At 37.6% G+C, this 11,087-nt stretch overlaps 1 protein-coding gene across 1 annotated transcript; it reads left to right on the top strand.

Moving 5' to 3' along the window:
- The first annotated feature begins 492 nt into the window (after positions 1-492).
- LOC115431384 (NF-kappa-B inhibitor zeta) lies at positions 493-10,623 on the top strand. Its single transcript, XM_030151704.1, has 7 exons — positions 493-634; positions 802-1,111; positions 3,119-3,228; positions 4,865-5,011; positions 6,350-6,410; positions 6,626-6,789; positions 8,671-10,623. Exons 2-7 carry the CDS (start codon positions 829-831, stop codon positions 8,701-8,703), a joined length of 798 nt encoding a protein of 265 aa, XP_030007564.1. The 5' UTR covers positions 493-634; positions 802-828; the 3' UTR covers positions 8,704-10,623.
- The last annotated feature ends 464 nt before the right edge of the window (positions 10,624-11,087 follow it).

An 11,087-nucleotide genomic window follows, 5' to 3' on the forward strand; every position in this document is an offset into this window, starting at 1 on the left:
TACTTTTACTGTTTTTTGCCGCTGAAAATTTTGAAGTAAATAGAAATAAACTCACTTTTGTTTTCCTCTTTCCTCGTGTTGAACTGATCGCAGGATAAATCCAGGAAAACAGCCAAAGGTGAGTAAAACGCCAGTCTGTGACAGTAACTACATTGCCAATTTTTGTTTCCCTTTTAGTTATTAATGTGTTGTATCATATTAGACACAGAGGTTGTGTGGCTCGTAAACAAAACCTGCAGAATGGTTGTAAATCCCTGTCTTTATTGGCTTTACTGTGAGGGCCATTGTACAGCATTTTCCAACTTAAACTTGACTTTTTTTCAACAGAAGAACGAGTCAAAACTCGCACTGGACGTAAGACTACTAAGGTGAGTGCTGAAAAGCACCAACCCAGCAGCTGCTCCCAGCTGATTTTTTTTACACTGCATGTAACTTGTCAGCCTTGAGGTGTAGTTGAAATTACTACATACCAATGGTGTCTTTGGCTTTCAGACAAAGCGCCCCACTAAAAGCCTGGAAGAACTGGCAATCATTGTTGAAGTGCTGGAGGAGGATCTAAAAACCAGCAACGCATACTGCTTCTCACGCAAAACTTCTCCCCCTGCAGTTCTCCCATGTCTCCGGGAAATGACAGGTCATTCACCACATCCATATTAATAAACTTTATCCTTAATTTATGAGACAGTAGAACCCAGAGTGCATCCTCACAAGTCTCAATCTGCCCTGTGATTGATTGCAGATTAATGTGCTAAATCAGTCACTGACTCACCTGACATGCCATATTTCCTCACTGATGTTTAGGGTACAGCAGTGACGAGGTCTGATGAAATGATCCCCAGCCCACAGCCCTACATGAGCTACTCGCCAGGCACCAACTCCCACAGGCCCTGTCCCCTCCCAGGTTTCATGCACAACACAGGCATCCAGACATCCTGCATGGACCTGCACAGAGACGGCACAGATGTTGGATGTGTAGATGAATGGTGTGGGCTGCAAAGCTGGGACATGGATGGCTCTTCTTTTTTCTGGACACAGCTGCAGAGAGAAGAGAGTCAGCTGTGGGACATCTCAGATTGCAGAGCTGCTGTTCCACTGATGAACATGGAAGGAAGTAAGGAACCAAATGTGCTGCTGTTGAGGGTTGTAACCACTGTCAAATTGCAGTTTAGTTTCAGACCTTGAGGGGAAACACAGGGTGGATAACAAAAGAACACTCTGAAGGTTAATGGAAGACCAGTCTTCTATATACTGTTGTGGATAGATAAAATAACTCTCTATTCTTTGACCTCTTGTCCACATGTAGATGGACAGAGCTGTTCTTTTAAAACACTTTCAGTATTTTTAAAACTAGCTTGCACATTGTCGCTTTACACACTAAAATAGAATTAACCCTCTGGTATTTAATGTATCGCTGATGCAGACTTTAAACAATCCAATCGAAGCATTCAGTTGTTTTGCATGTATATAAATCTTTCTCAGACAAATTTATTTGTAGACAGAAAGCTTTTTCTTAACTGAGGGAATAAATATCACTTCAGAAAAATAGCTCAAGAGGTCAAGACCCAAGTAAACAAAGAGAGAAGAAACAAATACCTCTTATATCAGTCTGATGTGTTTCGTGGACTGTTTTGTCAATTGTACTCTAGGTTTAATAACAGCTCCACCCCAAAGCAATAGGTTTCAGTCCACTGTCACCACAAAAGAATGATTCATATCAGTAATTACACTTAATTAAAACTACATTTCAAATGATCTCAATCATTAAAATGTGAACTAAGCCACATGTCTTTCCACAGGCCTTTTGCATTGTTAGATGTATTCAGGGTGCGATTTGTCAAAAAAAACAGAGGGGGGGGATGTTTTGTTTTGGTTTTAAATCATGAAAAAACAAGCAATCAACAGGCTTAATTCTTCTTTAAGTTAACTGTAGGCTTTATTACATGTTGAATAGTTGAACATTCATCTTTAATGCAAACTAAAAATATATAAAAAGTTTAATTTTCTGCAATGGCCACACCTGCGATGGAGGTCTAATTAAGCTTCAGGACCGTGGATAAGGGCCAATCACACAAACATGGTAGAGGATTTATGGCGAATGGGCAACTCTATCAGACTGTAAAACGTAACATAAAATCTTAAACCTAAAGATGCAGTTAAGCATGTTACATTAGGGCCCGCAGGTGTACGTCCTGTATGATTGTACGTACCTGAGAGAGAGAGAGTGAGCGAGGTACGTCAAGGTACTTAGGGAGAACTCCCTTCCGCCCACTTTATGTATTATTCCCCCATTTATTCATCTCCCCCCAGCCCCCCATGTTACAACTTATTGATCCCCTCATCTTATAAGCGGCTACATGGTCTGTGTGTATTCATACAGCAACCTCCCCCATCTGTGGATCCATGCGTAACTCTGAAATCAGGTCTGCATGATATATACAAAGAGATAGGTAAGGTGTACAATGTATTTATGTGCACGAATTTCGAGACTGCCAACAGTTCGGTTCAATTGAACAGAAAGAAGAAAATTCACGTCTGTTCTTTCAGTTGGTTGGTTATCCCCCCTGAGGATGAAATTCATTCAGCAGAATTAGGGATCCCTAATTCTGCTGAATGAATTTCATCCTTTCCATCCATGTAAAAACCAGAGGGGGGGGGGGTTAATCCCCCCCAACAAATCGCTCCCTGGATGTATTGGTCTTCAAAGTGCAAGAAGAGATAGCAATTACTCTAATGCAGGGGTCAGCAAACCACATCCTTGAGAGCTACTATCCTGCATGTTTTAGATGTTTCCCTCTTCCAGGACACCTGATGGTTGTTATCAGGCTTCTGCAGAGCTTGATGATAGGCTTATCATTTGAATCAGGTGTGTTTGAAGAGGGGTACATCTAAAACATGCAGGATAGTGGCTCTCGAGGACCAGGGTTGCCGACCCCTTACTATAATGTATGTTTACAGCTAGAGTACTCAAGCAAATGCTGTTACTAAGTGAAGTTCAGCTTGTTTCTGTAATTTCTGTGAGCTGTCACTTTTGAAGACTATGCTGCTTCCTTTTATTAGACAAGAAATACACTCAAAAGTAGGTTTGCCCTCATACAATACAGTGTCTGTCTTGTTCCAGTGCGCTCCATAAAGTGGTGTTGTGTTGGGAAGAAGCGCTCTTGGCATATGCCATCGCAAGAAGAATGGCAGAGCACTCAACAGCCTGGATGTCAAGACTCAGATGGAATGGTACAGCACAAAAACTCTGACATTTGTATTTGAAAGTTTGTCATTTCCGCTTGGTAATTTTTTCCCATTAATTAAAACACTATATAAAATGATACAACGAGAAACACAAATTGACAACAGTCCACAACAGCTTTAGATAAAACCTATTTAAGATAACTAAAACTTAAATAATATTGTATTTGGCAAGCTACACCCCTTTCTTCAGTGTAATGTGGAATAACCCAGTGTTGTAGCGAGTAATTTATCCCCATTGTCACGATACTGCAACAGTGTTCTGGTTCAATACAACTAACCATACTTAATATTATAGCATGATATAGATTCATATTGACCATACTGAGGTATTCATTTATTTGTTTATTTATTTCCGTCCATATTTGTTTGGTGTTGGTCCAGGGGAGAGAATTTATTTTAGAGTATGGAATTACTGACCGTTCTGTTGAGTTGTGTGTGTGCATGTGTGGTTGTGTGGTTGTGTGGGTATGTGCGAATGTGCAAGTTTAATTGTGTGTACCTATGATTGTTTACTTGCACTTGCACTCTCTTTTTTATGATTGTTTTTTATGTTATATACCTGTTGTGAAGCACATGGAGTCTGCCTTGTGCAAGAAAGGTGCTTTACAGAGAGTCTGGTTTCGCCAGCTCAATATGTGAAGTGTCATGAGAGAACTTTTGTTATGATTTGGCACTATATAAATAGAATTTGATTGATTGATTCATTTATAAATAACGTTGAATTGAATTGAATTTGTAGTGTTTGCCAAATAAAGGTATTGTTTCTTTAACTGTTTACAGGTTAAGCAAAGAAATTAAAGCCATACCTACCGATCTGGCATGTTGCTGCGTGTTGCGTAGCCTCGGCTCCTTTTTCATGAGGAGCTGTATTTAAGGGTCTTGTCTGTGCAGCACTGGATCATTGTCTTCACTGCACCTCATCACATTGGCGCCTGCAGCCTGTGCATACCTCGTTGCATACTAAGTGCAATTTGAGAGAGAGAGAGAGAGAGAGAGAGAGAGAGACTTATAGAGAACCCACCTTACAAATTATCACCCCCCCATCCATGCATACCTGACAATTTTACTCTGCAATTGCGCCATCACCCCACAATAACCCGGACTTTATCACTGCCCTTCACGCACCAGACTCTGACTGCTGCATCTGGTTTTTTTTTGTTGGTTCCCCTTGGTTGTTGTTTCTGTTAATTAATCAGTTTTTTTCCTTCTGCACCATGCATTTGAGTCCTATCCATTCACACCCCTTGACAGTAGGAGGAGTTTGAGTGAAACGGGTCAGTGGAGTCAGATTCAGAGGCACTGGTAACTGATGCGGGATGCGGCTACAGATGACAGACAGGAAGCCAATCATTTTATTTGGTCCGAAGAAAATGATTGGTCAGACTTTTAGCAAAAATATATGAGAGTTAAACATTTTTTTGCTTCAAAACCTGGTGGATTCCTTTTACATTTTAGCTTACCACACGGTTATTGGGAGCATTTTAAGATTACAAAAGAAAAGTGTAAAAATGCCAGATCGTACAATATAGCTTTAATAGGTGCTTTCAGTACATTTGGCTCTGTGCAGGTCTCTCACCATTGGACAATATGCAAATCATCATTATTGATCTTCTGTTCTCAGACTGCCCTCCTTTATGCCGCTAACCACAACCAGCACTTGATTGTGGCTGATCTGATCCATCTGGGAGCCAGCATCAATGAGAGGAACAATGAAGGGAAGTCCTGTCTTCACCTCAGTGCTGAGAAAGGCTATATCCAAGTCTTGGAGGTGAGAGTTTTCCTCTGCAGTGGGAAATGTGTAGGTTTTGTCTTCATTTATCTACACAACTGTCACAAGTTGTTCCTTTGGATCACTCAAAGGGCATGTGGTAAAATATCCACCAGATTTAAAGGTTTAGTATCTTAGCTTTGCACCTGCTAAAGCTTGAAGGTCATTTTCTGTACTTTCCTCCACTCCGCTTTTACATCCATGATAATAGCCTGTACAGTCTTTTCTGTGTAAACAGCTGTTTTTTTTCCCTCTGTGACTGCAATAAAATTAGATACTGTTAGCTTAGAAATGCAGTCAACTAATGTCAACTGTGACTGCAATAAAATTAGATACTGTTAGCTTAGAAATGCAGTCAACTAATGTCAACAGCCATTTCCCAGAAGAAAGACTCCAACACACACTTCACATGAGTACACAAGAATGCATCACTATGGTTGTCAGATTATAGATTTTAGAAAACTACATGGTGACGTTGAACCTGCAGTAAAATAAATGTGCTTGTTCTTGAAGACAGAGATGTTTTTTGTGCCTTATTACAGGTTATATACATATATATTTGTCTTTATTTTAAGAAGCTTTTGGTTACATTTAAAAATAACTCAACATGTTATGCACATACATGAAAATTATTGTGGGAAACATGGGTCCCAAACATTTTTAATATTCACTAACTGTAGCTCAGATATGCCAGGGACTGTGGTATTACACCCAGTTACACACTCAAAGGAATAGCCCAAATAACTTGCCTGACATTACTGTTTTGAGCTTTCAGTGCACGGTCTCTGTTTTATGATGGGAGGTAGCCCCCAGGTCCATTACAGTATAGTGCTTTTCATGGCAGGTAATTTTCCCCTGAGTCAAAGTCAGTAAACTACATCTTAAAGCTTAGATGAGACGCTCTGATAAAACCAACCCAGCTGGTTTTTAAGGAGCACCTGCTGTTTACAGTTTGTCATCTAGTGCTACTCTCAACTCAACCAAATGTCTGTCGACTAATAACTGAAATGTTTTAGAGAACAAAGAGGCTGATTGTTTCTGTGTTCCTTTCTTAAATGTTCAGCGATGCAGTGCTGCTGCTTTCGGTATTTAGATTACTGTTTGATACAGAAGCAGAGACATTTTCTTCCTTTTCATAAAACTTTGACAACTTGCTATTTTTATTTAATTCCAAAGCCTGGGGTTTAATGAAATTCATTTAAATAACAAATCAAATATGTGTACTTTTATTTACTTTAACTATCCCATTAATATTTCATATTTTCATGTCAAATGACATCTGGGTTATGTATTATTGCCTTGTAAATTGCCTGGTTTTGTTTTTTCATTTCCTTTCAGGTTTTGAAACGTGTGATGATGGAGGGTGTCTACGTAGATGTTGAAGCCACTGATAACTGTGGTATGTACAGATAGTCCTGTAACCTGTAAGATTAACTCAAAAATTGGTTGCTTAATTGACAGCAATAAATGTCAAATGCCAGAATCATCTGATGTCAAGAAAAAGTGCAGATTGTGCTTGTTTTTTTGTTAAATGTTAGCAGGTTCACAGTAACAAATTTGCCCTGTGATCAGTGGAAGCTTTTTAAAGGTCTACCATCCCCTGTGTGTTCTCAGGAATGAGTGTGCTTCAGTGTGCCTCGGTGGCTCTCAAGACCACAGTATGTGAGCTGGAAAGCAGTGAATCTGCCAGTCACACCAGACTGCACATGCTCCGCAAAGAGCAGATGCTGGAGACGCTGGAGTGTCTACTGCAGATGGGCAGCTACCTTCATACCATGGTAAGTACGATTTTTTTCTTGGTAAGTTTTTCCCTTCTCTAAAACACTGTTTTGATTGGTTGGCTGTTGATTAAACACTAGTAGCTTCAAGTGAACTTTTCAAGGGAAATTCTGCCTTTGAGCATATTTGCTTTTTACTGAGATAGTGTTAAATCCTGAAGAGCACAGGCAGATAATGAGTCAATATAAATCAAGAATCACTTCTTAAAGAAAAGACAACTTTAAGGTCCTTAAAGTCAAACATCCTCTCACACTCTCATTCTGAAACACAGGGTCATGACCTTCAGGTGATTCACATGAGATTTTGTTTTGGTTGCTGAATAAATTAGAATTTCAAGCAGAAAACTTTGAACAAGAATCAGGTTCTTGATCATTATTTGTATTGTTCTGATAATTACACTTATTACACTGAATCTGATGTGCAAGACTAGTGTTTGTTGTGCTGATGAGAATGAAAACAATGAGTCTGTTAACTCCTAAATAAATGGTTGGTCTTATTTATAAAGTATTAAAAGTGTTTATGTATGTTTGCATGTTTTGATGAGACGAAATTAAAACAAGAAGATACATGCACACAATAAAGTTTTAATTTATCAAACATATTTCTCTCTTTAAAAAGGCGGGATTAATGGCAGATTAAATCCCATATAGTGTTGAAATGGCAGTAAAACTGGCCAGGAATGTTCATTTATATAGAACTTTGCCCTTTTCAGGATCAAATTTTATAAATTTAGTATCAGGTCTGTTGTAAACTGAGTCATAATGGTTTTTATTTTTTAAAAATGTGGGTCAACAGAAAAATGTGTCTGTTATAATATATAGTATGTGGCAGGTCTGGATCCTACCTTTTTACTGCATTACACAAACACTATGTTCGGTCTGAGCAGAACACTTTTGAATGCTTTTGACGTGTCGCTCAGGTCAGTGTTTGCCAAATTCTTCAAGAATAATAGCAGGTTTATAAGCTGTTTAGACACAGAGATCATTGCCAGTTCCTTCAACTCTGCATTTGAACTTAATGTTTACATGGATTATTAGATCTGCTAACATGTGAGACCAGCAGTGGAAGGCACTGTTCCAAACTAATGCATCTGGACAGCAGTAAGAAGTTATGATGATAAATGTTATCTTTGGTTGTTCATGGTTGAATACCATTCACTATAGGTCAACACTTTGTCCAACACAACCTCTTATGACCTCCAAAGTAATGACCACATTTCTCTAAGCATCAAAAATATTAATTCATTGATGCATAACATAGAGATAAACATTTAAACCACAACTTGGGTAGAAAAAATTACTTAGTAGTTCTCTGTATTATGTGATACCTGCAGAACATTTCATTGTACCATATTTACTGTCATGATATATATATCATGACAGTTGAAATGTAATCCATATATTGTGACGCTTTGTAAAAGCACTTTGCAGGAAGTAAGTCGGCAGCAAGTTAGTTATAACATAATTGATAAATTTATCTCAATAATGACTTTACTCGTTATTCATAAGAATGCAACAGGGTAATTTTTCACTCTTTGTAGTACTTATATATATGTTATATATATAAGTAAGTCTATATTATGTACTTATATGGTAAGGTTAAATACAATTTAAGGTGTTCAGACTTAAAATGATGTTATTCATTTATTCATTCATTCAGTCAGCCATTCATTATCTGAACCCGCTTTATCCTCACTGGGGTCTTGGGGGGTCACTGGAGTCCATCCCAGCTACTTACGATTGAAAAATGATGTTAATGAAACATTAAAATATAGTTAAATATAGGTTTGAATGTGAATTTAAATATGTAAAAAAGCATGCTTTATTTTCCTTTTTCTCCACACCTTTTAATTGTTCACAGACATGTTCTCTGTTTTCCAGGGGTGCTGGGGAATGCAACCTAGAACTGCTTAACCGTGAGCACATCTGCCTGGCAGGGCAATTTTGCGACCCAACAGTAATGTTCTGAGTTGATTCAGGCTGGACTTTGCCATGGGGAGAACCTGCTGACGGAAGTTTTCAGGGCTTTTTTTTCTCTCTCTGTGTGTGCATCCTGGCCTGATATGTAAAGCATCTGATGATCTGTGTGTGGTAAGAATGTCTGACTTGCAACCAGACATTGTTGGAACCTGCACAGAAACATTAGGTGCCCATGAGCTGGTTTCTGTGAAACTTCCATTGTTTGTTACATTGGAGTAACAAGTTGTCCTCAGTTAGTGTGTCTTTGGAGATCCGGGTGTACAAGAGACATATTTATGAAATAAGAAACTGCCTGTGCATTTAGTAGATTAAACCTGTAAAATAAAGTTCAAAAGTTATAATAAAGTTAGATAAGTTCTGAAACAGTGTCTGTAATGACAAGCTGAGGCTGAACAACAACCTAGTGAGACTGTCCATAAACACAAACATTTCTATACATAAAGGAAAAATTAGTGAGAACTAGTTATTCAGTTACTAAAATTAATCCCCCTGTGGCACTCATCTATTATGGGTCAAAAAGTGGTTGATTGTTAAGATATAATGATAAAGATTTGCAGCAGAAGTCAATAGCCAATAAATCAACTGATATCACCCAACAGTGATGTGAAATTAACAGTCTTTGTATGTGTAAGAAACTGGATGAGCACTGATCTGAACATTAAAGGCAAAGTAATAAATGCTTAAATAATTGAATGAATCTGAAACTTAACATCATTAACTGAAAGACTATGTGTAAGTGATTGTGAAACACTTTTAAGCTTTGATTTGCTATTAGCCTAATATTAGCCGTTGATGATCTGCAGATGTTATCAGTCTATTGCTTCCATTCATAAGGAAAAGCTAATTCACACACAAATTTTTCTCAAAGAGAAGTTGAGTCTAAAATGTACACAATGACCTTCAAAGGACTTTTAACACAAAAGGACATTATATGTTTCAGTAACATTGTATGGTGTTGAGAACAGTTTGCTTCAAATAAATAGCCCACAAAGTACATATATTCCTCTCTTGTGTTGGGATTTAATACTGTGTCAAATAACTCTTCATGTAGCACAAGATTTGAGATTATGCGGCTGATTCATCAGTTGATAGAGAGGCAAAAATATACACTTTGATCTTCAAAGTATGAGAGAACAGTACATTAAAATGATATGATGATGGATACAGTTTGATCTGACTGTTTTCTCATAACTAACCTACTTAAAAAACAACATATGCTTGTAATGTGTTGGGATTCATGACTGTCATTACTGTGAATTACTGTATCTATTTCTGTGGCTCTTTGTCAAGCCTGTGGTTATTTACACCTGTACAATATGTTCTTTTCATGGCAGATAGTACGTAAGACGATCTGTCTTTGAACTGTATTTGTGAATTATTGCATAGCAGAGTCTTGTTTTCTTGTTCATGGTCTTATGGAGGTGAGAACACACAGTGACACAGTGTCTCTGATGTTCTTTCTTTTAAATGAAAAATTACTCTTTAATAATCCAGTGGTTTCTTGGATTTGTGATGTAAACAAAATATGTTATCTTTTTATCATTCTTTGTTGTAGTCATTAATACACCGCTGGATTCTTTCTGTAAAGGTTTGCAGTTGTACATCAGTTACTCTGATAGTTTTTATGCAAATCCAGCTGCTTCATGTTAATGTGTTGAATTTTCACATTTTTGCTGCATTATTACAAGCATGTGAACCAAGGTTAAATGAAATAGTTTTTTCAAGTGTGACACTACAGTTTTACAGTATTTCATTGTCATTATAAGATGTAAAATGACTTTGTAATCTAATACACAATGAGATACTTAATCTGTGTATTTGTTCATCTTAGCTTTTAATAAACTTGTGGCCTCAGTCAAATGTTTTTGATTTATTCTACTTCAGAAAGTAAAATAAAATACAAATACATTCTGCTGCAGGAACTGTTGAGAGTTTTTCTGATTTTTTTTCCCAACATCATTGTTTTGGTAATTATTAAATATCTGATGTAAACTAGTGGGACACTCCACAGATTACATACTGTACCTCTGCCAAGGCCCCACAGTCTCACACCCTATATCACAATGTTAGAAAAAGTGAAGAACATCCAGATCTGTTTTTTTGTATGAATCTGACCCAAATTGGAATAGGTTCATCCTTTGCCAGTGATGTACCCTTCATCCAGCATTCATGAAAATTAAGGCAGTATTTTTTTTAGTAACCTACGTAAAGGACGAGAAAACATACAGGTTCAAACATGACCTCCATGGAAATAATAATAAATAGAATTTGAAAGGCGCACCCATGCCTACAATGCTGTAAGGACTTGTTTTTCTTTA

Source organism: Sphaeramia orbicularis, chromosome 13 (assembly GCF_902148855.1).
Source record: "Sphaeramia orbicularis chromosome 13, fSphaOr1.1, whole genome shotgun sequence".
In the NCBI taxonomy this organism is placed as follows: Eukaryota; Metazoa; Chordata; class Actinopteri; order Kurtiformes; family Apogonidae; genus Sphaeramia; species Sphaeramia orbicularis.